We start from the raw sequence: 27,443 nt of genomic DNA, 5'->3' as shown, positions 1-27,443 counted from the left end.
GAGATCTAAACCGGACGGACTGATGGACAGACAGGCCCCATAAACCTAATAGTGTCCTTTCCCCTTTCAGGGGCAGCTAAAAATAAGATATTTCGATTCAAACATTTTAGACTGCGGAAGAGCCTACAACTCCATAGCCCAAAGCTGGATAGCAAATGACTATGAAACAGGACAAGTACAACAAGAAGGATTTTTACTTTGATTTCCTGTGGAGCGTAGAGCCACAAAAGTACTTCACCATCAGACTATTGCCCTCAGTTGGGTCCATGCTCATCCTAAAGTCTTTGCTTCTTGTTCTTTAGATATTTTCCATGTTCACCAAATAAGAATGGATAATCTTTTCTTTTCTAAATGACCATGTGAAATACTTTTTTGATTTGAACCTCAATACCAACACAATCTACGTACTTTAGCCAAGCAATAGCAGGCATCTTGTCTGACTCTGTAATAACACTCCTCATTCTCTATGGTGTCAGTCAGGGCTAACCTTGATGGAGGTGTAGGAAACTTGCCCAGAGCGTCGATAGCCTGGAGAGTGAAATGTTAAGATAAAGTAACCAAAGATTAAGGGGAAAAAAAGCCAACAACATTGAAATTAAAATAGTGATAGTGATAAGTTACTGCTGAAATGTTTAAAAGTAATTCATATCCCAGAATGTCTAAACCAAAAGTTCATAAAAGGAATATTATAATTAGTTTATATTACTGGACTTAATATTTAACATGACCTATATAAACTATTATTAATGAAATGCTACCTCAAACTGAGCAACAATACACTTTTCATATCGAAGTTGATACTGCCACATGTAATCCGGCTGTTCAAAAGTAACAGTCCGTAGCAAGTGCATGTCTGGATCCAAACGTAGCCACAGGACTGGAGAGTCAGCACTGACAAGTACAACAGTGAATAAATTTTACATCTTTCTGCAAGTTATACATACAGAGACAACAAACATTAGACAACTAATGAAATTAGAAATCAAATTTGAATGACCATTAGGAAAAACATAGAAATAGACTTACTCCATAGCTGTCAAGTCCATGTCAACCTCTTCACCAGTCATTAAAGGAATTTTTTTCTTTTTGTTTCTGCAATTTAGAAAATAAAATGTGCAAAGTACTTCTTAAAGGTTTGAATTATAGAATAATAAATAAAGGTAGTATTCCTACACTGTTCTCTATGATTTAATTTTGTTGATCACAATTTGCTTTATTGCAAAAAAATAAAATTAACACAATAATCTTTTTCAATTTTGGAAATGCCATTTTATGGCTTGAGAGCTAGCATGCTAAAAATGATTAAAGTCTCTAGATTAAGTCTTCAATTCCTTAAAAATCATTTTAATCCTTTACTTTGTAAGAAAATCAATATAATTTAAAAAAATGGGCTCAAATGAAAAATTAAAATAATGCATATTTCAAATTACAAAAGTTATGCTCTTGAAATGATGAATGTTGAAATAGAGTAAATGTATGTTCTTTCTATGCTTTTGATATAATGCCCTCTATGATTAATTCAGGACATAGTACTCTATAGGTTTAATTCATGTGCTTTCTATGCTCTTGACATAGTGCTTTAAAGGGTTAATTCACAAGCCTTCTATATCATCAATATGTTTTCTGTAATTTATATTGGACCAAAGCCTTTGTTACCCATTGCTAATTTGAAAAACCTTCTCACAGGCTACATAATTGACATCAGTCAGATCAATGGGTCTCCAGGTTTGACTAATGACATCAGCAAGTTGTCACAATTGTTAATATATCTAAATAAGTAAAAAAAAATTCTAACAGTACTCACCTTCTACTTTTGGAGTGACAAGTGATCTCAAACTTGGTTTTGTTCTCTTCTATCTTAAACTGATGATTAAAGGAGCCATCAAGTTCTTGTATGGTGACATTTAGAGAACCCTACGAGGAGCAAGAGAAAATATGGTGTACAAAAATGTTATCCCAGACCTATGGCTGATGTGGTTAGTTTATGGCTTGGTTAAATTAAGGTGCTCTATCAAAACATGCATATAGCCAGATAACAAATGACTTTTAAAACTAAATAACTGAAACCAAACATACAACATATTTCATGGCTCCAGGAGCCAAATCCTGCTTGATTTCTAGCTCCACCACATTACGCTTCCTGTTAAACACAAAACTGCCAATAAATCTGGCACAGCCGCCTTGATATCTGTGACAGTTTGGATTAAAGAAAACTTCAAATCAATAAAAACTATTGATTCCTTCAAGAATTTACTACCTATGGGCTGGAAACAACATATGGCAGGAACTCATTTACCTTCACCAGCAGTCTTAACTTGCATTTTTTGACAGTGGTCAGAAGGTCATCATGGGGTCCAATCACCACTGTGATCATGTATCAAATTCCTGTTTGTAATGCGATATTTTTTAATTTCGGGATCTTTACAGTGTTTCCGAGTCCACCCAGCTCTAATGGGTGCCTGACATTAGTTGGGGAAAAGTAAACGCCGTTGGTTGTTGTGCTGGCCACATTGACACCCTTAACTGTGGGCCACAGAAACAGATGATCATTACATCACTTGCCCAATAGATTGCAAGGTCTGAATGGGGAAACTACTTTTCAAACTGTTCAAGTAAATAAATAGTGATTATAGCAAAGCTGAAATAGATTAAAAGTATCTCTACAAATAAAACTAGACAAGGATACACCCACTGCTCTATGAAAGGTTCAATATCTTTTCCAGTCACTGTGTAGATGATCTTTAGGAACTGAAAGAAAATACAAATCATGTGCATGAATGTTTCCAGTAAACAACCTTAAACATTGCTATTACAGTTAGACTGACTGCATTGTGTAGAGGAGGGTAAACAATCTGCGCAACATTTAATATGCTATGATAAGTAATAAAAACTTTGAATTAAGATTGTAAATGACAGAGATTGACAATACTTTTAACTTTCTCCTCTTATTGAGAACTGTTATAATTTTTTATTTCAATTCATTACATTCCACAAACCAATCCCACAACATAAATTGTTCACACCATTTCAAAACTGTCAATTTCTTTTTGATAACTTCAAAAGCCTCTACTATCTTGCCAACAAAATTTATTAAAGATATTGTCTGATAGCACATAGAAAATGACTTAAAGCTTTTTTTTGTTCTATGGCACAAAAGATACAAACAGCTCAGCAATGGTGAGGTAACTAGACACTAACTAGACAAAGAAGATAGAACTTACTGATGATGTTGACAGTAACATGTTTGACCAGCTGCTAAAACTGAACGGCTGTTGGCTGGCATTGTAAGCTAAAGAAAGAAGTTTGTTCAAAACCTGGGGAAATAAATACAAACAGTAAAAGAGAAACAAAAAACAAAAGGACACTAAGACAAAACAATCCCTTGCATTGATTGAAATATATAGAGTGATTTTTTGGGGTTAGATTAGCACTACTAAGTTTTTTTTTAAAAAGTAAAAAAAGTAGAGATTTCTGTGATGAAAGTTATAATATTTAGTGATTAGATGTACTTTATTTTTCCATTCACTTAGTGATTGCATTACATAATTGATTCTTTTCAAATAGAACAGAAGCAAGTGACAAAAGTATAACAAATTATATTATTGTAACTGTGGTGGCGATGGGGGTATGTGTAATGTGTAACCATCAGATACAGATAACAAAGGTCAGTGCTAGGCAAGCACTCAAATGTGATGAGTGATACTTCAGGAGAGATCTGTGTTGTGAACACTACTTATGCCCTCAAGGTTGAATATGGTCATGTGATCATTCAGAAGGAACTAGCAAGGTTCTATCAGTTTTGAGAAGGCCTTCGTACTCTTTAGAGAGGGAAGGTGTCAGAGTCAAGTTAGTTCATGATTCACGATTCAGTACAATATAGGAGAATCCAGTACAAGACGGAGAGGCCAGTACAGTTTGTCACAGAAGTACACAGTTTATATGGCAGTACTGGATAAGGTTACCCACTGTGGGCAGTCAGTGTGTTGAGTTGTCAATTGTACAGTATAGGCTGTTGATTTATTAGACATTTACGAGTTATGTTATTTGGAGCCAGAGTTCTCAAATTCTTTGAGTTGGATGTGTCAGGTGGTACAGTGTTTGCAGAGAGCCCAGATTAAAAGATAAAATATTGACCATACTCACAGGTATTAAAAGAAAATTAAACAGAAAAAAAAAATTGTGTTCATTAATAAAATATAATGCAACGCTCTTAGAAGGACTAAGTAAATTTTTGTGACATACTTGTAGAAGAAGCTCTGTTCCTATTCTAATTTCCAACATCCTCATGACCAATCGAGCCTTCTTACAAAACATCTCAATGTAACGAGGAGACAGAGTATGTGGGGACTGAATGTGAAAGTGGTGGTTGCTGCCATGCTTGGTTGGATCCAGGACTACATTGCCCATCTGTTGTTCATATTCACTCACTTCCAGCAAGTCCTGGAGATGATACCAAACATGCCTTACCAATATTTATTGCAACTCTGAGAAAATGTAGTTTCTTACCTAGCTCAATGTAGCTACTTACCTACTTACCTAGCTTAATGCACCCTGCTTTACATTCAGATGAAATGTATTTGTTATAAAGAAGCATAACTATTTAATAACAATAATGATGATGTCTTCTTAACTCATGTTAATTTAAATAGCAGACTTAAAAAAAAAAATTAAATTGGCTAAAAAAAAAACATCTCACATTAGCTGGTCATTTGATAATATTTCCTATAGGAACATGCTGGCTATTATAAAGCACTGTCTTAAATGTTAAAGATCAAGAATGACAGCAGCAATTCACAAGACCAAGCAAACCCAGTTGTGATCTGTTTATTTTGATACATCTGTTGCAGACAAAGTTGTTATAAACAAAGGGTTTATTTATTTTTTTTTGTTTTCTATGCCTATTTTTGACAAGGGAGCTTTTCTTTTGGCCTCAAAAATGTGTCCCACTGTCAATTAACTGCTATAGGAAATATAGTTGACGCCAGAACACTTAGCAAATTAAGTTATCAAAAAAAAAAAAGTGTAATTTAAACATTCAGCCCATCAACTAGCTATAGGAGCAAACGAGAGGTTCTGTCTTTGTAGAGTTCTATTTGAAACTACACATACAACATGGTAACTAACAAAAAGGCAACACCCGGGAAACTGCAGTTCATTTTGTAGCCAGATAAATGTGGGTGGAAATCTTGATCAGGGCACTGTATGAAATTAGAACTTTAACAGTTCATGAGTCATCATTGCATAAGAGATTTGAGAAATGTTTCAATGAGGACTTACTCTAAAGACCCAGTTTCTGTACTCATTGTTACCAAATGTCCTCTTGCTGAACAGGTAGGACAAGTAGCCTGTGATGCCTTTGGTCAGCCAGGCGTCTGACCAGGTCTCCATAGCAATAAAGCTGCCAAAAAACTGCTGGGCCACAGCTGTGGCCATGAGCTGACGAGAGGCCATGGTCTGGTCTATTATGTTGGTCGGGTGAAGAAGGTTGGTACTGTTGAAAGAACAATTCAGAAACTGTAATCATTATGCTATCATAGGGTTAACACAGTGACAAGAATATCTTTCCTTATCTTAATGAATGTAATGTACTTGTGATAGTTGAACTCTAATTTTAAACATTAAATTAAGATTTGTTGATAAATCCATAGAAATGGGGCTTAAAGTTAAAACAACACACACAATTTTTTTTTAATGACTTAACTTAAGTAAAAAGTAAAGTTTCCCCTTTCAGAACTTACAATCTATGGGGCAGATGATGTTAAGGTCATCTGTTTCATGGCCAATGGTTAACAAGCACAGTGTCATGTGGCCAGCACAATAACCAACTGCTTTTACTTTCCCAAACTTAAGTTAGAGTTGGATAGACTCAAAGGAATGGTGGCTGATTGGTTAAGCCCTTGGCTTTTGAACCTGGGGTCCTGGATTTCAATCTTGGTGAAGACAGCAATTTTGAATTTTGGGATTTTTAGGGCATCCCTGAGTCCACCCAAAACTTAAGTAAATAAAAAGATACTTTTTAAAAATCTAAAATCACAGAGTCTCAGTATACAAACCTGAGTATACTCATAGTGGAGTAGGTTGATACCTCACAATAAGCCTCATCTACAAACACTTGTTTGTAGTAAGAATAAGGGTAGCGACTAGACATCAGCTCTTCATAAAACTCAAAAGCCTGCAGATTTAAACAAAACATGTAATAAAGAAGAAAAAGAATGATGTGATAAAAAAAGTAACATTCAAAGAAGAACAATAACTGTTAGAAGTAGGTGTCCAATATAGGTGTAATAACAAAATAAGTACCCCCTTTCAGACCTTGTAATCTATGGGGCAGACGACTAAAGGTCATCTGTTTCTATGGTCCAAAAATAATGAAAGTGTCAAGTGGCCAGCACAACCAACCACCTTTTAATTTTTCCCAACTAATGTCAGGTACCCATCAGAGTTGGGTAGACTCAGTGGTGCCCTGAAAATCCAGAAAGTCAAAATCAGAGTCTTCACTGGGCTTTGAACCCAAGAACCACTCTGTTTAGAAGCCAAGCAATTCATTACTGGGCCACCTCTCCTTTATAATAGTAAAGCACAATAACTAATAATTTCAATAGGTCTCTAACCTGATGTATATAGCTGGTAGTATGTTTGAGCACTGGCATCAGTTTAGGAAGACAAAAGTGAGTCACTTCATGCATCTTAGGGTCAACCAGAATCTCAAACGGACTGAATGAACAAAAAAATTTTAAAACAGAGCAAAAAAATTATATTCTACATATTAACATTATATAACATTATACTTCCATTTTATACAGACAGTGAGAACTTGATTGATAAGAAAAATCTTGAGCTCTATTGTTTCAAGAGCTAGAAAGATGGTAAAAAATGGGGGGATGGTTGGCCCTCAGGAACTCAGGCATATGAGAAAATATAGCTGTAGGGACTAAGGCCTGGTAGAGTTAACTCATGCTTTGTCCTCTCCACTCACATAATAAAAAAATTATTTTTATAATATTATATAAAAATATATGTAATAATATCAAAGCATCATGTTACAAAGTTTAAACTCATTTTAATTAATTTTTTTTTTTTACCAACGATGCTAATACTTGTAGCAATATTTTATACAAACAGCCAAGTCTAATGCCCAGCCTGCACAACTTACCCAACAGCCAAGGCTATGTTAGGGGCAGCTACAGGTGTGGACAGGAAATAATGGTAAGTTTTCTCCAACAGGTCCTCAGTGAACTCCACCCCCACCAGGTCACCACAGGAGATAGCTGTCATGTCACGGTCAACAGTGACCTCAATCTTCCAAGTACATGGCTCGGAGAATGTATCCATGCATGGAAACCAGAGTCTGTTGAGATTAACACTATATGTTTATTATTTAGGAGACTTTTCTACTCATGATCTTAAAAATAAAGATAGATTAATAGCTGAACCTTCTTTACCGCTAGCTAATGATTGACTATCTTACCAAACATGGAATAGGTTGTCTGGAATTTGAACAGGAAAACCAATTTATAAAAAAAATATAAATCTCATATAAATAGAAAATCAATTTATGTGCATAATATACATGTCCCACAAACAAGAAAACCAATGTATGAACACAAAGAAACTAGTTTATTAACACAATATATACCTCCCATTAAACAGAAAACATAAACATAATATAAAACTCCAAATAACAAGATTCACTAAATCAAGTGACATATGGGAAACATAGTAGCATTTTTTTTTAATTTTGTGTGCCCAAAATAACAAGCTAAGTATAGACTGACGTAAGAATCTATATTTTTTAAAATAAAAATAACATTCCTGAAACATTCATGTAAAGAAAAAAAAATTAATATAATAATGAGCTAACCACATTTTGTTTTTATTTATCCTTTCTTTCTGGATCATAATTGTGATACATTTCAACAGATTTTTTAAAAACATTAGACCTTATTTGACAAGTAGGATTCTAGGCCTATTAAGACGTGCATTAGCAAATGCAAGAAACATTAACTTTGCTTTCGTTTCTTCATATTAGACAGAGTCACAAATATTTAAAAGTAAAAATCTTCTCATGCCTGAGAAATTTAAGTTACCTTGATTGGTTCTCAAGAGAATAAGTAAACATGTGAGCACTTCTTTCTGCCATTGTACCTGGCATGTCAGGCACCACAAAATGAACTCCACCCTGTGGCTCCTTCAGACCAAACTCTACACATATCTGAAAACTACCTAGAGCTGAAAAAGAAAGAAAAAAAAATATATTGGTCAGATAGTTCAGCACTAAAATGCCTGCTTAACAAAGTGTACAGATTCGTGAAAGAATAACATGACTGTTTGGATATCAGAGGTGAGATAAGTGAGTGTGATTTAGCTAAAACAGACTGTCTAAGTGAGTGTGACTTAGCTAAAACAGACTGTCTAAGTGAGTGTGACTTAGCTAAAACAGACTGTCTAAGTGAGTGTGACTTAGCTAAAACAGACTGTCTAAGTGAGTGTGACTTAGCTAAAACAGATTGTCTCTTTAGAATTACATTAATAAAAACTGATGTCCAAAATAAAAACCAACAAAAAATTTTTGAGAAGTACATTTAGTTTTGTTAAAAAATCATGAATGTAACAAAGCAAATAATTCTAAAGATTATAAGCCTGTTTCCTTTACAATTACTGACATACTATTTCCTAAATGGACTATAAGCCTGTTTCTTCTATAATTACTGACATACTATTTCCTAAGCTGACATCACAAAAATGATTCAATGACACAAACCAGATATTGTGGGCAGAACTTCTTTGGGGAAAGTGATGATCAGCTCTCCACAGCCAAGGTCAGGGTCGACAGCATTGATAGCATTCATCTGACACTTGTGAAAGTAATCTATGTTTCGTCTGCAACAAAATTCAAAGAAAACTTGTGATGAAAAAATAAATAATCAATGAAACAAAAGTTTTAAAAAAAATGCAGCTCTTGAATGAGCTGACTGAATAAAAGTACATGTCTTTACAAAAATTAAAGTAAAACTTAAAAATAATTCTAAACACAATCTAAAATCTAATCCTTGTCTATGGCTTCCTTCAGTGAAGAATAGACTATAAATATTCTCATAGAAATGAGACAAATGCCTGATGGCAAGCGCTGATACAATTTAAAATCAGCCACATCACAGGCTCCCCCAGGGTATAGCACTGTGTGCTGCAAACAGACTAAGGGTCACCGGCTCCTGATTTTTCAAGGTTGACTCTCGAATATTTTCTAGTGCTTGGGTAGCATAGGTTTGAAATCAAACCCCACCTTCTCCTAGGTGGGTAGGCAGCCAAGACTAAGCATTATCTACTGATACATTCTTGCAGCATGTAAACAAAAGAATTTTTGAGCCATGCAACATTATCATCGGAAAAAGAAATGAAATTGAACAACTAGTGCTATACATTATTTTCTATAATTCTTTCAGGTCAATTTATAAACTAAGTTAAAAAAAACTTTTTACTGCATAAAAACAAAGTAAAAACTCACTTGACAGCATTGCCCTGGCAAATATTCAGACTGGGATCGAAGTAAGAAAACTCTGCATCCCATTTCTTGTCTACACTGACACGATAAACAACTTGCTTTGGTTAAGGAATGAAACAGTTACAGCATGTTTACTGCTAAATCATCATGTTCAAATTCCAGTTACAAGCTATCCTAGATTATGGACACTATTGAAGACCAAAAAAACACAAGAAACAAATGATTGTATTAGTTAACTGCTTTGTAAGGGGAACAAAAATGTTTCTTTTTAATATAGTATATATTTTCTTTTTAAATATTCCAGTCGGTAGGTGTTAAACTCTTTTAAATGACACAGAGGCCAATGTGAGACAAGCGCTAACAGGGACATCTTCATATACTTGGCGTCACACTTTAATGGAGGACCTCAGAACAGTGGACACCAGGTGGGAAGAGGCTTCAGACATTGCCAGTGACACATCTTTATGAAGACAGCTTGACGCCCAATGCGACAAACATCATGGGAGTATCTAAGTCTAAGTAAGTTTAAGTAAGTAAGTGTACGTTATTATTCAAGTCTTCTTGTTTATTTCAAAGGGATAATGAGACATATTGTTTAATCACAGAAAATGTTGAAAGGTTCCTCAATTAGAGAGTAGCTCAAATATTTCTGCTGACCCACATAAGTTCTAATACATCTCTCAGTAATCCAATAAATGTGTGTGGCTCTAGAAATGACTACATGGTAAATTTAAATATATAGATCAAAAATGTTCTAAGTTAAAAAGTGAGAATGGAAAAACACAAGTAGTTATGTAACCCTTTCAGATTTTGCCATCTATAGGGCAGATGATGTTCAGTTCATGTTTCTATGGCCGACAGTTAACGAAGTTTTTCATGTGGCCAGCATAATGACCACCCACCTTTACTTTCCCCAACTAAGAATATAGAGTTGTGTGGATTCAGGGGCATCCTAAAAAATCTCAGAATTCAAAATCCCAATCTTCACTGAGATTTAAAACCCAGAACCTCCTGGTTCAAAGCTAAGTGCCCAGTTACCAAGCCAATCTCTCAAAGCTAAAGCAAGGCAGCATATAAAAACAGGACTATTAGAGTCTTTTATTTGTAATGCCATTTGTTCCCCTCATAAACTAAGAGGTTAGAGGAACTAAAATACATTAATGAAATGTGAAACCATTTGCAAGGATACTACATTGTTTACTGTTTATTCGAATCTCAGTCAAGTCAGGTACTGTAGGCCATATTGTTAATTCTACATAGCCCTGAAATAGGTCAAAGAAAATAATGAATGGACAAATTTTAGTCCTAAAATATCAAGTTTGGCTTTCAACATGAAAATGTGCTTAAGTGAATACTTTTCTTTTTCCAATATTTTTATAACAAAATGGTGATGTTGTCAATATGTCATTTCAGATTAGCCCAGCTTCATGAAGATTTAAAACATTGTAATAACAATCATATTATATTGAAAAAAATACTTCATGTTGTTTCATTTAACGATTAGAACCATATTTTAAAAGCTGTGTGAAGCAAAAATAGAAGTTGCACTCTAGGATTTACTTTTTTAAAATCAAAATTATTGTCTATACCTAAGAATTTTAAAAGCATGCCGAACTTGAAAGCTTCCATTTAAAAAATACATATATATATATATTATAAATATATATATATTATAAATATATATATTTAAATTCATTTTATTTTATTCTTATGTGTAAATGGTGAAAAAAAAAACTATTTTAATCAAGATGTTCTTTCCATAGTTTGGGATATATTTTAATCACTGGATCATGTTGGGTAAGATAATAGAATTTAAACTTTTGATAAATAGAACTTTATATTTTTATGAAATGGTGGTGAAAAAAGTTCCCTTTAAAACTTTCTTTCTAAATTACTCACACACAAAAAGGAAAAGAAATTTAACAAGTTAACTTGAGACTTAACATTAAATGTCACTTACCACTAAAGATCTGTTTTCAAAATTGATACTGTTGATGCAAAGTATTTGATGTGCTATAATAATAATAATAATAATAATAAATATACATGGAGGAACAATAAAAATAAATTATTATTATTAAATCTTACAGAATATTCTTGCTGTTGTTTTCTTTTTTTTTTTATATTATTTTGAATTTTATGGAAATTAATTGAAATGGTTGAGTATTCAATACATTTAAACACTTTGATGCTAAGACAACAATTCCAGGATTCTGATTCTGTACTAAAAATGAATTGTCAAATGTGTAAATGAGCCTGTAATGTGTCGTTTTAATTAATTTTTTTTAATAAAAAAAAAAAAAGGGGGGGGGAATGTCGGTATTTTTTTTAAGTTCATGTTTGTGTGGGGGAGGGTAATTTTATTTTATGGCTAAACCTGATGAAAAAAAAAAAGTTTATATATGTATAAAGAGGCAGCTATAGATAGGATGACTGATGCTACAAAATATTGAAATATTTTTAAAACCTGTTTACGATCCTGCCACTCATTCTGAATTTTAAAGCTGAGTATCTTAACTAACCTTTTTATATGCAAGCACATCACGTTATTCATTTATAATGTAATGCCCAACCTAATTCAATCTGCAGGCCAATTTATTTTAATTTAAAAGGTCTGTATCTCAAAACATTCCAATTGAAATATCACAATTTTCGTATTGCACTTAAACATGTTTAATGTATTAAGTGTGATATTTTTAGCTTGAAAAGTGCATAGTGTAATTTTAAAATTGTAGAAAATGTGTGAAAAAGTACCAAGGAGTGTTGAACAGACATTTTTTGTTGAAATGGGTTAACAATATAATCTCATTGCATTATCTATATCTTTTTATATTATTTTTATTTTAGTATTATGTAGATGTGATAGTAAAAAATGTATCACAGGTGCATCACTAAACTTGGAATTTTAAACCTCTATCAATTTTAAACAAAGTAAAAGCAGTGTCTGCTCCCTAGTGTGTTTCATCAAAAATTAATTTACACAGGTCTAGTAGTGTATTTTTTCTTAAAAACTGTTAAGTTTATAACTTTAGTAAAATAGGTATTGGTGTCCCAGATGAAGCACCTCAAACTAGCTAGACAAAAAAGACTATTTTTTTTAAATACAAAGGGGAGGGAGGGAGGGGGGAGAACAAGTAGTATTCACCCATCACTAAATAGCAAGGTCAGACTTAAACATTGTGGGCTCAATGCAGAACGGATTTCGCAGGGCTCAGTAAGGGTAGGGAGACGGATAATAAGTGAAAATTAGGAGTTTGAAGTAGAAAATATATTCGTCTTTGCATTTTATTCATTCTTTACTACGCACAGAATTACTACACGAGCCTTGCGTGTAGTGAAGTCATACAGTATATCATAAGAATTCTATTTCCTACATAGATCACACTCGACAGGAAGAATTACCAAATGTTTCAATCTATCTACAAGAATTGTTGACCTCAAGTAATTCTTCATTAGTTTAAGGAGCGAGAAGCTTCTTTCACTAGATTCCACAATTACGGGTATTGCATAATTTTTAATGCGCATAGGATTGGTGTTTTCCATATTAAATTGAATGACACCCCAAAATGACAATATTTGTCTTCTATATATTTCAGGAGATACGAGTTTTCAAAAGATTTTAATAATTTCCGGATATTTCCAGGACTTTTTCGTATATTTTGCAATTTTAGGAGATTTCCAGGAACTCCTGGTAAATCGACAGGGGCCAAGGCAAATCTGTTATAGATCTATAATCTATAACTTTAATGGTTTAATTTAATAATTTATACACCTGACCTAGACCTAGAAAGGCTAGATCTAGAATTAGCACAGGTCCTATGAAAATGCGGGGCCTACTGCGGTCGCATAGGTTGCAGTGGCCTAACCAGTCAACTAGTTAAATAATATTATCTGTAATAACTAATTAATATCAGTATCATTCAGTCAATAAATAATTTTAAGACTCGATCATACTCGATGAATTGTCGCAATAGTGTAATACAGGAATACAAAATAATTCTAAATTAGACTCTTACTTAAAGATAATTATAATTTTATAATAGAGTTAGAGTCTGTTAGAGTCAGAGAGGCCTGAGGAGTAGAGTAGAGAGATAAAGATAAAGTAATAAAGAGTCTAGTCTAGGTCTAGATCTACATGAAGCCTACTGTTAGGAACAAGAAAAAAGCATGTTGAGAAAAGTATTTATAACAATAAAGTAAAAACATTAAACAGATATTACGTACAGACTTTAAATAATCTCGAAATCTCATATTTACTATCTTTCTTCATGTTATTGTATTACTCAATGGAGGCTGCCATATTGTTTTGTTTTTTATTAACCGAATTATTGTGTTGATAGAATTAATTTAAAAAAAAGAAAAGTTGTGCACATTTCGTGAAATGTTAAGGACTATCCATGTATGGCGTTTACATGAAATTAGGACACTGGCGTGAAAGAATGTAGTTATAAACTTGAAATAAAACTTAACGTGAAAAATATTTTGTTTTTGTTATAATACATATTTCGGATGTTTCTTGAGAATTGAAAATCATTCAATCCTAACCCAAATGAAAGGATGGCGGCGGGCAGGATTCAAAGCCGGGACCATCGCAGAGGCGTATAGCGTAGTAAGCCAGATTCAAAAATATGTTGTTGCCCCCTTCCCCTATAAGAAAAAATTAGCTAGTAACAAAAATCAATTAGATCTAGTCTTTATATTGACCAAAAGACATTCCATTGCAAGTATTTTCGTATTTTAAATTAAAACGGCTTTACAAAACTGCAAAGTGTCGTGGACCCCAATTGAGCAGGAGACACGGGCCCAAACGCAATGAAACCCCCACTAGCCATAGTTTTACGTCACTGGAGTGGGCTCCTAATGGTCGTAGCCCCGAGTTCATTGCCCCCCCCCCACGTCATAGATGCTACGCTACTGGACCATCGATATCCAGAGTGCATACCACATACACAACGAGGCAGAAAAATAAACAATTTAAATCAAACGCAAAAAAAAAAAATTTTCTTTGAGTAATGAAATGCAATTTTTTCCCACTTGGATGCTCATCCTACAAACCCAGTAGCCCTGTCATGGTGTCAAGTCATGTGCTATGGCTATGCGTTACACAGTGTCGTCATGTCTCGAAGAAATGTCTCAAACTTATAAAACAACTGGAAAGGAGGTTGTAGTCTTTTATTAGGAGTTCGACGTCTTAAATGGATAATCCTTATATATTTTTAAAAAATATATTGTTGTTATAGACATAGTTCAATAGAGTGTACAATATATAACAATAGTGTAAATAGGGACAATTCAATAGCGCGATGGTTCAATTTCATGTTTTGCGATGTGCTTTGTGTCAAACGTTTCAGGTGTTACAAGTAACTAAAGTTTCGAAATGGAAATGCAAATTATGCGGAGAAAAGCAATCAATAATAAAGGTAAATTTATAGACCTGTGCCCGCTTGTGGGTAGATTTATTTTTATAGATTATACTAGAATTCTATAGTCTAGATAGATTACTCTAGTCTAGACTAGAGACTATGACTAGATCAACTAGATGACTAGACCTAGATCAGTAGATCTAGATCTAGATCTAGAATCACTAAGAATCTAGAATCTAGTCCAATCTAGATAAAAAAAAAACTAAACTTATTGCCTTGGCCTTGCCCTTGGGCTTGGGAGTATTGGTCTGACTCTATCTATTCTATTCTCTAGGTCTAGAAGTCTAGATCTAGATTAGATACTTATGACTTGTATAGTAAAATATACTTTTATATAGTTATATAGATTAATAGATCTATATTTTAAGATTAGATTGGCCTAGTACTATTAATTTTTAGAGCATGGAATGGGTTGCCTGAGCTAGCCTGGAAAACCAGTGACTTGGCAGAATTTAAGTCATTGATTATGATTGATGATTGGTTAATATGCAAATATGCATGACGGAATGTGTAGGATGTAATCATCTTATATTCTTTTTGAAGCAATATAAATATAAGCAATGTCTGTACTATATAAAATAAGATATATATATAATATATCTAGATTTCTAGATCTATACTTTATATGGGTTACTATTTACTATATTATATAGAAACTCCTACTAAGCCTAAGACAAGAAACTAGATTCTTTACTCTAGTTAGATTCTAGCTTAATCTAGATCTATAGATTTTATAAAAGATAACTTATCATCATCATTAATAGATTTTATATAAAATCTGAGATAAAAAAAAAAACGAGATATAAATTCAAGATCTAGACCTAGAATAGATCTATCATTTTCTATGATTCTAGATGTATTTATTATAAAAAAAGAGTTCAATAGTGCAATAGTCACTAAACGACTAGATCTAGAATCTAGAAGATAGGTCAACCATAACTACACCCAATCAAAATCAATTGTTATTGAATTGTAGATTCTCTAAAACATCTACAATCTAGATCTTATACTTATAATCTGTATTAAATATAATTTAGATCAAGATATATATAGATCTACAATTTTTACAAAAATTTGATTGAACTGTGCCTTTACTTTATCATGTTCATGATCTTTATGTCTTTCTTAATTAGATTCCAGGTTGTGTTAAATTGTATTTCTAAATTCTAGATCTATATTTGTTATAAATGCCAAAATGTTAAAAAATTTTAATTAAATTTAATAATCATTGAAAGATATGCCGCTTCAGAATCTACAGCTACTTTTTAGTGATTTTTCTAGACTGGCTATAGTATGTTAAAGTTTAGTAATTTTACTAATGACACTAATGTGTTGTAAACTCTAGACTAGTTTTTTATTGGGAATATTTATTTGTGATTCTACTTTTTAAAATGTTTCTTAACTATTATACATAATATATATATTTATATAATTCTAATGTAGTCAGTTAATTGAATTAAAAAAATAATTTGTTTTATATATTTTATATTCCATAAAGGTGTATGGACAAGGAACTGGTGCAGAATGTCGAAAACATGTTCAGAAACTGAACACACTTAGAGGTCAAATAGACCAAGAGTCACAAGAAAATTGTTTATTTTCAGTTTTATCTCACTCTTCTCAGAAAGATAGTTTTGTGAGTCAAGAAGAGTCTCTTACAAAAAAGGAACACTCAAGAAACAAAAATGTAAATATATATTTATATATAATATATATATAACCAAACTTGTTCATAGAAAGACTACTAAAATTGTACTAACTGTGATGTAAAACAATTTAAATTAATTACATTAACAACCCTACAAGTATTGTGAATGCTCTCTACTCAATTTAAGCCTCTTTCCCTTGGGGTCCTTTATTTTTAGTCTAGTCTGCCTATTTTAGTGGCTTTACCTTCTGCTCCAACCATAAGCCTTTGCTTTATAAATTCAGGAACATTGTCAAACAATTGTTCATGTCTATACTAACAATAAGAAATTAGAGACATATATATGCGTGTATCAACTAGCACAGTTTTAGTTAGCAAAAAAAAACTTTCGTGATATACTTAAATACATGTAGTCATAGAATCTTGAACTTGATCTGGGAGATACAATGGTTTGAAAGCAAAAAGAATATTAATGCTAATTACAAATATAAAGCTGACATGAATAAAAACAGTTACGAAAGTAAATCACTAGAAATTTTAAATGTAATAACCTTTCTTTGTTAAGTAATATGGAAAAAAAAAAAAATGTATGATCAAAGAGCAAGGAATTTCTATGTGGTTGAATTGTTCTACATTTGAGAAACTTTTAAAAAGTTAAATTTCTTTACACTGTTTATGCACTACATAATAAAAATTTAAAAAAAAATATGACAAAACATAATATGCTGCTCTGCTAATTTAAAACAATTTCTTTCAAAGACCAGTCGCTGGGCTCAGTTTCTAGAAATCTCTGGAGATATTGAGGATGTAGTGCCAGAAGATACACCAAGTGGTACTAACTGCCAAATGACCACAGACTATAAAGAGTTTCAACAGAGCAACAAGAGAAAGAGACAAGAGTAAGTAAACTTGTGTAAATGTTTTTGTGTATGTGCACTTATAGGTGACGGTGTTTAGCGGGTAGAAAAGTGAGGAGAATCTACAATAGTCATTTTAGCTTTTTCTGTGCAATTTTCTTTGCAGTTCCTCAAGGTGTTTCTTATTGCAAAACACTGTAGATTTAACTCTTTCTCTCCTAACTGACGATACCAACGTTGATTTCACCAGAATGTGGTAAATAATTATGGACATTTTATAGTTCAATTGAGTGTACAATATGTAACAATAGTGTAAATAGTGACAAATGTGGTAAATAATTATGGAGAGAAAGAGTTAATCTCATGGCAGGCTTGGAAAGCCTCATATCATTCTTGTTGCATTGAATAGAAAACAAAACTCATTTTATGATCTATGATGGCTGCCTGGTCGTGTGGTATGCATGCTGGACTGTCGTATGGACATCTCGATGGTCCTGTGTTCATGCCCACTGTAGGAGGTTTGGACCAGGAAGTAATTTATCTTCAATTCTGAAGGAACATCCGAAACATGTAAAACATTTTATAAACAAACATCTATTTTTATTGAAATTATTTTATTTTATACTCAGAGTATTGAAATGTCAGTATTAGATTAGTAATGAACAATTGTTACTCAAAGAACAAATTGTTGATTAATTCATTGACTTTTTTTGTCTACAGAATAGAACAGACTAAGAACAAATGGACTAAATACTCTGTTCAAACCAACTCATCCAAAAGTTTTAATTACAAATCATCCAACAATCATATAATCAGGACAAATTCAAACACTCAAAGTAGTTGTTCACAAGTCAACCTCCAGCATTTGTCTGTTAATGGAAACAACACAACAGGATTGTCAAGCTCCAATGACAAAAAGTCAGTTACATCTACTTCAAGTCTGAACAATGTTGATATTGTTCAAGCCATTGGTCAGGTTAACAAAACAGAACCTGTTAAAGCCAGCTCATCGACTATCAACTACTCATTTTGCTCCAGACTATCAAATAGTTTAAATCAAGAAACTGTTTCTTGTTCTGATGTCCATCCACTAAAAATAGACTCCTGTAACTTGACTAAAACAAAAGCATCTGCAAAGAATGTGAGCGGAACCTCCTTAAAATGGGCAGCATTCTTAGAAAATAATGAGTCAGATGAAGATTGTGAAGATGAGTTGTACAGTGATAATGTATCAGGTCCAGTTTTTGTGACATCATTGAATGAGGTTAACCCTGTCACGAACTTATCTGAAGATGAATCATAATGGAACATTTTCATATAACCAGTGGTCAATGATCAAATAGTATAGTGGATAAATATTTTGTGATTATGTTATAATTGGGTGGTGAGGACTTGGTCCCCCTTTCTTTTGTGTAAATAGTTCCTTTAGGTTGGAATTTTTCAATTTTTTTCTTTGTGTTGCATTGGAAATCTAAGATTTTGCCACTGGTGTAGAAATATTTTGTTTATACAATATTTACCAGGAAACGGTATGGTTAATCCACACTGGGCCACAGAATCATTTTTGTTCTAATAACCAGGTGGTGACAGTGCCCACATTACGAACTCTGCCGCTCCAGAATTGGCTTAATCAATCACTCCTGATTCTGCCACATCTCAAGACAAAACCAAAACCAGTGACTCATCTGGGCACAACCATTGTCTTCCAAGACAGAAGGAGCCATATACATTACATTATGTCACAATATTTAACATGTATGCAGTATTGTGTGGTGTGTCCATTATTATTTTTTTTCTGTGTGTGGTGCAAACATACCAAGAATATGTAATGTTGCTTAAACATTTATCTATTGAAAATATTCAAGTTCTTTGGAGTGACCTTGGTAATCCCTCCTACTTGAGATATATCGCTAACAAGTTTACATCAACACATTACTGACATCACCATCCCCAATGTCCATGTTTTATTTATTTTCATGGCAGCATTGAGCTTGTTGATGGATAGAAAATCTTCACATTTTATTTCTTAAGTTCAAATAGAATTTTGTTAAGCCAAAAAATAAATTAGGATTAGGTTTGAATTAGTGAGTTGATTCATGAACTGATAGTTCAATCAATATTTGTGGTACAAATGATCTGTTTAGATTTTTATTACAAATAATCTGTTTAGATTTTTTAATTTTCTTTGGTGCAAAATTTTGCTGTTCATTGCTTGGTCATCCTGAAGAGTTGATGTATCTATTTTGAAGATGCCTTTTTTTTTTAATTTGAAACTGTAAGAGATACATTTCTTTATTATTGGAAACATAATCAATTTTAATGTTTCAAAGAAATCCTCTTTCAAATATTATATATACATTTTTTATTAATTAATATTCACAAACTTTGTTATTAAATTTGTAATAAGAAGTAGGCGCTACTAAAAGTATAGTAAAAACAATCATCATATGGCTTACAATGTATGTCAAGTTTTGAAGAAAAGATCACCTGAGTCTGTATTAAATAATTTGACACTCTGACAAACAACAATGAACAATAGCTTGTAATTCCCTTGTTGTACATCAAACATTTAGTAAACCATGTTGGCATTATTAGACATTAAAAAATGTCAACACCTTACATATTCAAATAAAATAAATATGAAAATCTAGGAAGAACAATCTTTGATTTAAATATTCTGCATGTTGGTTAGTTAATGGAGAGTGGCATGTTTTTGATGAGGCATATGTTCCATGAGGAACTCAAAGGAGTGATGATGATGATGATTCATGCAGTGTTGTTCTGAATTCAATGCAGCTTAGCAATTTTGTCATCAAGTTTACCTACATATTCAAAATAATAGTTGAGGTTAAAATTTTAATTTGTAATCCTTATTAACAAATAATGCTTTATATTGCTGAAGTTTAAAGAATTGGTCAAAACAGGGTTTAAACTTTTTGTAACAACAGGCCAGTTTGCTATCAGGGATAGAGGTTTACACAACTTAAATAAATGTTAACTATAACATTCCTTGGAATTCTTGTATTACTATGTAAACTGTTCAAAATGATCATTTATATAGAATCTAATTATAAAGCTATAAATCCAAATGGATAGCCTGATCATGTTGTATGCGCTCTGGACTGACGTTCATTGGTCACGATGGTCCCAAGTTCAAACCCTGCCTATTGCAATTCCGTTATCTTCAAATTAGAAGGAATATTCTAAATGTGTGAAACAGAAAAAAACAACAACTTTTAGTTAAGAATCAAATTATTGATTCAAAACCAATTAATGAACATCACAAACAACTTAAATATAAATTATGTTTCATAACTCATTAGGTCACATTTAAATTTGTTCTGTTTGAAATTATTTATACATCCAGACTAGTTATTACATGCCAACGATAATTTAATTTATCCTTTTTTTTTCATTTTTAATTTCCTTGAATCTTGCAAGACATTTTGAATTTGGTTAAAATTGTTCAAAGATGGAAGTAGACCCTGATTTTGCAAAAACTATTGTCCAAAACGTTGGCCATCATTGGACAAAGAATGAGCACTGTGATGTGAATGTTATTATTGGAGAGAAAGTATTTGCCTGTAATCGTTTTCATTTGTGTGCATGTTCAGAGTTTTTCAATGTTCTTTTGCATTTAGATGACAGAAAACTTCTACCTGGTGTTACAATCAGAGGCATTAGTGAACAAATATTTGTTTGTGTCTTAAACTCAATATTTCAAGGAGAAAACAGAATCAATGAAGCTAACATGATTGACCTTTTATATGCAGTCCATCATCTTCAGATCAACTTTTTAATACAGAAATGTGAAACGTTTATCTCTGATCGTGTGTCAGTAAACAATTATTTGAAAATTTATCCACATGCTTTTCTATCAAAGTAAGATCTCATTTTGAGTAAAGTTCTTGGAGTTATGATAAGTAATTTTGAACTGTTCAGAAAAACAAAAGCTTTTTTAAATCTCCCTGCTGCAACCATTCTCTTGTTAATTGAAAGGAAGGATGTGGAAATCTATGATAATCTTATTCAAGCAGTTATTCAATGGGTTGGCTATGAAGAAGTCTCTACACAATCTCATTTCTCAGAAACTCAGAACAGTGTGGATGTCGTAAAGCCTGTTGTTCAAATTGGTATGCAGGATAAAAATTCTGATAATATAGAAGTCAATTTCTGCAATGAGAATATCAATACTCAACTTGAGAATAGTTCACTGAGTAGAAAAGAATTGGTAGGACCTTTAATCAAAAAAGCGCATTTAAACTTGATGTCTAGAGGAGCTCTTGAGAAATTACTAGAGAATGATATCATCATAGACAATAAGGAAGCCAGAAATGCATTGACTAAAGAGATTTCCACACAACTACAACACTATCAACAACAAATAGACCTTTTAAAAAAGAAAACTTCTGATTCTGAAAATAAAACACAAATACCAACCAAAGCTGTAAGCAATGCTTCTAACTCCTGTTCTCCATACTCTAATTTAGCTACTACATCCAGTGTAACTGATAATCCTTTAAAAAAAGATTGTCAACAGGTGGTCATATTTTTAAATGAAAAACGTTTGAATGCCTATAATCTTTTAACCAACCAGTTCTTCTCTTTAAACATAAACATTCGAAATGAAAGAAATATTGAAGATATTATTATTTACAAAAATCAGATTTACATTTTGATTTGGTTTGAAGACAATTTTCGTTTCTGCAAAATCTCTGAGAAAAGAGAACTTCTCAACAGCATATCAATGGAGAATACAACATTCAAATTGCCGAAAGTAATTTTTAATAAGCCCTTTACATACCAACTTATACCTTCAGAACATGTAATGTATATAGCGCGCAAGAAAAATGATTATGGAGGCTGGACTGTAGTTGGCGAGTTTAATGAACCAGGAGGAGATAATATTTTTATGTTTAATTTTAAAAAATATATCATTTCATGTTTTAGAACTGTGGAAAAGCAAAGGGAGTTTATAAAGATTTTTTCATTCAACACTAACACTAGATTATCAGAACGCCTTGGCATATTTCGTGGACAATGTCAAAATATAGTCACTATTACATATGCAGATGTACTTTATGTTTTAGAAGGCAATGGAAATGTGTATGAAATTGAAGAGAAAAATGCATTGCTGAGAGGTACAGAAGTAGATAAACTTTGGGATTTTCCATTAAAGATTTATGGAGCAGTTATTTTGACCAATAAAACACTTTATGTATTGGCTAATTTACAAAATTGTAAACACATATTACCTAGATCTTGTTGGTTAGGACAGTTAATATTTGTACATTTTTTGAAGAAAACGAAATGTTGTCATTTTGTGACTTTAGGAAACGATTGGCTCACAACAGAAATATAATATAAATAAATACTGATTTAGTTAATTGTAAAACCATTGTAACAGATTTTTTATCACTAACTTTTACACTCCAAACTAGATAAATGCATACCCCCATTAATATGTTGTTTTAGTTAATCTATATATCAGTATGGGGTGTGTGGCTGAGTGAGAAAGCCATTGGCTTCTGAGCCAAATGGTCTCTGGCTCAAATCCTGGCGAAGACTATATAGTCTTGGACTTATGGATTTTTAGGACGCCCCTAAGTCCACCCAACTCTAATGTGTGACATTAGTTGTGGAAAATAAATGTGGCTGGTCATTGTGGTGGCTATATGACACCCTGGTTAATCATCGGACATAGAAACAGATGACCTTCACATTATTTGTCCTATACATTACAAGGTATGAAAGGCAATTGAAAGGGGACAATTTACATATTAGTATGCTCTTTTTAAAAAGAATATTGTGGACTCTGAGCTCACTGAATAAATACTTCTATTGCTTATTTAAATTTTTTGTTCAGAAATGTCAGTTCTAGGTTCTATAACATTCACTATTTAATTTTTAAGTCCAGGTCACTACATTATAGAATTGCGCCCCCATAAGGGAAGCCTTAATTTTGTTTCCCTTTAATTTTTTAAAATTATTTTTAATTAGATATGTGGCTTTAAGTGTATTAAATTTACAATTTTTATAATTAAGCAATTCGTTTACAAATATAAAACAAATTGTTCAATGACCGGTAAAATATGGTCTCTGTTGGACTCTGTTGATATATTATTATGTCATGGCTGCTGTTACATTGTGAAAAGTACTTTAATGGGCGTGGCGTACAAATAGTAGAGCTTTAACGTCTGCTACTCCGAAAAAAAGCAGTGCCTTATTCAGTGCTGTGTTTAGTGGTCTACATAAATTTATATCTCTGGAATAACAGAACAACAATAAGGAAAATTTATGTTGAACAGTCATAACAAAAGGTTAAGTTTCGTACAAAATTATTTATTCTAAAAAATGTAATAGAAATAAAATAAAAATATAACTATGCAAAATAAATTTTGATGTTAATAATATCAAAGTGAAACTTAAAATGTATTGAAATTCCTGAGTTTTACCAAATATTGTATTATTAATAAATGAGCGAAAATGAAACTGGAAATGTATTAAAATTGCTGGGTTTTATCATACCTGTATATTTTGTTTTCAGTAATGTAAGCAACAACAACGTAACAGAAAATGTGTTAAAAGGGTTTTTATAAAATTATTTATTATAAATAATGTAAAAAATTTTTATTATGATTACTTTTTAGACTTAGGTCCTCCCGCCCCGTTCGGCGCATTGGGCGGCAAGCTGTCTCCACAAAGATCTGGCAATGGCTGAAGCCTCCTCCCACCTAGTGTCCACTGTTCTGTGGTCCTCCATGAAAGTTTGGCGCCAAGTTACACGAGTTATACGAAAAACGGATATTAAGTGTAGTTGTATTAATTAGTTTGGACCTGTCATGTAATTAAATTTGTAATAGACTAACAAAAATAAATCTGTGCAATTAGAAATATTTTTTTTTTACCAATTGTTATTTTAATGCGTTTAGCTTTCTCAATACGCTATGATTCTTTCACTTGTCTGGACCAGTTGGAAAAAGTTAGGGGAGGAGAAAGAACGGGGTATCTGGGTGATCGCTTTTTAAATGTATTTAAATTAGGGGTGCACCGGATAGTCGCTCTGGCTCCGGCTTCTGCCGAATATCCGGCATTTTTTTTACTATCCGGTGCTATTCGGCTCCGGTCGGATATCACTACCGGATAGTAAAAAATACACCTATTTAATATGTATAAAGTGGACCTAGTTCCATTAATGTCTGTTGTAGAATGTATTAATGTTTATATTAAAACAAAATAATGTGCTTAAAAATAGAGCCATTATGAATATGCACCAAATATCGTTTATTATAAAGACAAGGCGTGTATAACTTAATATAAATAGAAATGAAACTTTACATCATAAATGCGCTTTACATACAGAGCAGCAATGGCTGGCACTTTTTTCAATTTGTCTTGACCTTTGAGTACGTTAGTTAACATGTTAAAATGCTACATTCCTTGACTACGTCATGCTGACCAGACGTCTGTCTAGCTGTGCGGGTATATCTCCAGAGGTAGAGATGAACAACTCCCACCCCTTTTATTTGTTTAGTCTATCACATTGAGTTTTTTTTATAGGCAGGTGACCACAAGTTAAATACGATGGACGTAGGTTTAATGTCAGCGTACTTACACACTCTAGAGCTCACACCTTTCGAGGGAACTGAGTTTGTTTACTTAGTAGTTAATCTTTATTAGGGGGGGGGGGCTGGACTACAAGAGCCACACCTCTAAGGTAACTAGGTATATTTCCAGATGAACAGCTCCCTCCCCCTTTTATTTGTTTAGTTCATCACATTGAGTTCATTGATTGACAGGTGACCCCAAGTCAGATACGATGGACGTAACCACTCTCTAGAGGTCACACGAGGGAACTATGTTTGTTTGCTTAGTAGTTAATCTTAATGGGAGGGGGGGGCTGGACTTTAAGCCAAACATCTACACGGGTATCCGGACAAAAGTTTGCTTATTTGGAGAAAAATCTTAATCACATGGTTGGGCTAGAGGCCACACCTTTTCAAGTGTGCCGAGTTACTTGAACATACATCCCAATTAGTAAGCTGGACTAAAGATCACACGCACCTAAACGAGTGACCTTTAGCTACACAGAACACAAACCGCGAGATTATATAGCCCAGTAAGCCAGTAACTAATTATTTTGTAGTAGAGCTAAATACCCCCTACTCCTTATTTTATTTCTTTGGTCCTTGACTCCCAATTTATTGACAGACAATGACCATTTTTAAGCCAGAATGAGAAAACACAACGTGCTAACAAATGATATTACACTGTCAATAAATATTACGGTTAAATAATTTTTCTAACGTGTTAACTTGAATATTACTCCTGCAGTTAAGTGTCTTGATTTGATAACAATATTCTTAATAATTTGTGACAGTCAATTAACTCCTTGTTATTACTATTTTTGTTTACTTAAGATGCGTACTTAGCCACTGTGTATCAGGCTAGGACGACTTTTACACACCTGACATCCATAGGCTTACTATGGTTCCCTTTTGTAACAGTTACTGAAACCACGAATAAAATAATTAATAAGTAATAATTAAGGAAGATGTTTCTAACATACGTTCTTTGCATTGAATGTTTCTTACGTACGTTCTTTGCACAATACAATAAAACAAAGATGTGCATGTTTGCGTGTGTGTATTTTTTTGCCTTGTATTAAAATCTTTAGAAAGAAAGCTAATTTCATTGTTTAATTCTTTTGACTTCATAAATAACGGAAAAACTTACAGTAAATTTCAAAACCGCATAAAATAAATTGAATGATAATACCGCAGTTAGATCTAGCAAACAAAGAAACAATATGCTGGAGCGTAAAAAAAAAAAACAACCTTGACCTCTAACTAGTGGACGGGTATAATTTATCTATAGGCTTGACTGACCATGCCAATGTGTTATCTTTTTTGACTGACACCCAACTCTATTGCGTGCTTGATGGTTAACACAAACAACTATACACACTACACTAGGACTACTAGGTATATCTGACCAGGTTGTTGGTCTGAAATTCATGAACACATACTTACGACCACTAAACAAGGCAGATTGCAATTTACTTATGAGATTTACAGTAGTAACTAGTTAAATATATACTAACATTATTTACATTGACCTTCCTACACACATCCTTTACAGTTGGTGGCATCGTACATACACACAGACACAATCATGCTATACAGATTTTTAGAAATACTGTTAAGTTTGAATAAATCAATCAGTAACAGAGTTTAAAACAATAAGGTATATAAAAGGGAAAAAAAATAAAACCAACCAATATAGGTATGTTATTTAACAGTTTCGTAAAATGTTCAGAAACACAAGCTATTAACAAGACACTTGGGTATCCGGCTCCGGCCCCGGCCGAATATCAAATTTTACTATCCGGCCCCGGCCGGATATCAAAAAGTACTATCCGGTGCACCCCTAATTTAAATAAAAAGTGGAATTACCTCAATTTAAACTTGTGTGCTAAAGCCTCTTCAGGCTTCTCAAGCATACGCGGTAACAACTCTGCTAGCGAAGAGTCTATGAACATGGAAGATTGTATAGTTATCTATTGTCTTTATTTCATTTTTTTGTGTGTGGTTTCTATGCCACAGATGACGACCAATAAAGGAGACTAATTCAGCTTATACCACAATTTCAGTCAAGTACTATTTCTTTACCTTGTTCGAGATACCAAGCAAAATAATTTATTACCAATAGTTTATGAGTTGATAGAGATCAGTCTTGTATTTGTATTGAATCTAGTAGTAAATTTGAATATTTTATTTGATACACTTTACTATTGTAAATACTGTACATTGCAGTGATTCATAGTTTTTAAATTAAAGTTCTGTATTTGTTTTAAAAGGTTCTTCACTTATTCAATCTCTAAGATAGTATTTAGATCTAGAGATATAAAATCCCCGGCATGTCACAGTAACTTCTTGCAACATCTGAGATCTCAAGAAAGAGATTACAATTTTAGCGCTCATCATCACCATCAACGAATTAGCACCTACAGC

At 32.9% G+C, this 27,443-nt stretch overlaps 2 protein-coding genes across 3 annotated transcripts in view; one reads left to right on the top strand and one right to left on the bottom strand.

Annotated features, from left to right (window-relative positions):
- The window catches only part of LOC106056616 (transcription initiation factor TFIID subunit 2-like), a 28,687-nt gene extending 14,850 nt beyond the window's left edge, over nucleotides 1-13,837 (bottom strand). For both annotated transcript variants that reach the window (XM_056015834.1, XM_056015835.1), the window contains exons 1-18: nucleotides 13,727-13,837; nucleotides 11,463-11,515; nucleotides 10,692-10,764; nucleotides 9,506-9,596; nucleotides 8,762-8,880; nucleotides 8,088-8,229; nucleotides 7,154-7,348; nucleotides 6,612-6,714; nucleotides 6,054-6,172; nucleotides 5,278-5,491; nucleotides 4,243-4,440; nucleotides 3,222-3,314; nucleotides 2,687-2,748; nucleotides 2,077-2,188; nucleotides 1,805-1,914; nucleotides 1,027-1,092; nucleotides 759-891; nucleotides 409-528 (exon numbers count right to left, since the gene is read on the bottom strand). In XM_056015834.1, the coding sequence (XP_055871809.1) occupies nucleotides 409-528; nucleotides 759-891; nucleotides 1,027-1,092; nucleotides 1,805-1,914; nucleotides 2,077-2,188; nucleotides 2,687-2,748; nucleotides 3,222-3,314; nucleotides 4,243-4,440; nucleotides 5,278-5,491; nucleotides 6,054-6,172; nucleotides 6,612-6,714; nucleotides 7,154-7,348; nucleotides 8,088-8,229; nucleotides 8,762-8,880; nucleotides 9,506-9,596; nucleotides 10,692-10,764; nucleotides 11,463-11,515; nucleotides 13,727-13,772 (2,049 nt within the window). In that variant the 5' untranslated portion in view covers nucleotides 13,773-13,837. The remainder of the gene's footprint in view (nucleotides 1-408; nucleotides 529-758; nucleotides 892-1,026; nucleotides 1,093-1,804; nucleotides 1,915-2,076; nucleotides 2,189-2,686; nucleotides 2,749-3,221; nucleotides 3,315-4,242; nucleotides 4,441-5,277; nucleotides 5,492-6,053; nucleotides 6,173-6,611; nucleotides 6,715-7,153; nucleotides 7,349-8,087; nucleotides 8,230-8,761; nucleotides 8,881-9,505; nucleotides 9,597-10,691; nucleotides 10,765-11,462; nucleotides 11,516-13,726) is intronic.
- An 839-nt stretch (nucleotides 13,838-14,676) lies between these two features.
- LOC106056621 (MRN complex-interacting protein-like) lies at nucleotides 14,677-22,699 on the top strand. Its single transcript, XM_013213437.2, has 4 exons — nucleotides 14,677-14,922; nucleotides 16,424-16,612; nucleotides 17,333-17,472; nucleotides 18,151-22,699. Exons 1-4 carry the CDS (start codon nucleotides 14,806-14,808, stop codon nucleotides 18,731-18,733), a joined length of 1,029 nt encoding a protein of 342 aa, XP_013068891.2. The 5' UTR covers nucleotides 14,677-14,805; the 3' UTR covers nucleotides 18,734-22,699.
- Nucleotides 22,700-27,443: the final 4,744 nt, after the last annotated feature.

The sequence above is a fragment of the Biomphalaria glabrata genome, chromosome 17 (assembly GCF_947242115.1).
Source record: "Biomphalaria glabrata chromosome 17, xgBioGlab47.1, whole genome shotgun sequence".
Classification (NCBI taxonomy): Eukaryota; Metazoa; Mollusca; class Gastropoda; family Planorbidae; genus Biomphalaria; species Biomphalaria glabrata.
Note: the sequence above shows the minus strand (reverse complement) of the source record. Positions and strands in the feature narration are given on the sequence as shown.

What these genes read in the sequence shown, in the direction of transcription:
- LOC106056621 (XM_013213437.2), top strand. Translation starts at nt 14,806, where the DNA reads ATGGTTCAATTTCATGTTTTGCGATGTGCTTTGTGTCAAACGTTTCAG. An exon ending in AACACTCAAGAAACAAAAAT is followed by an intron (nt 16,613 to 17,332) that starts GTAAATATATAT and finishes TTTCTTTCAAAG; the next exon opens with ACCAGTCGCTGGGCTCAGTT. An exon ending in AACAAGAGAAAGAGACAAGA is followed by an intron (nt 17,473 to 18,150) that starts GTAAGTAAACTT and finishes TTTTGTCTACAG; the next exon opens with AATAGAACAGACTAAGAACA.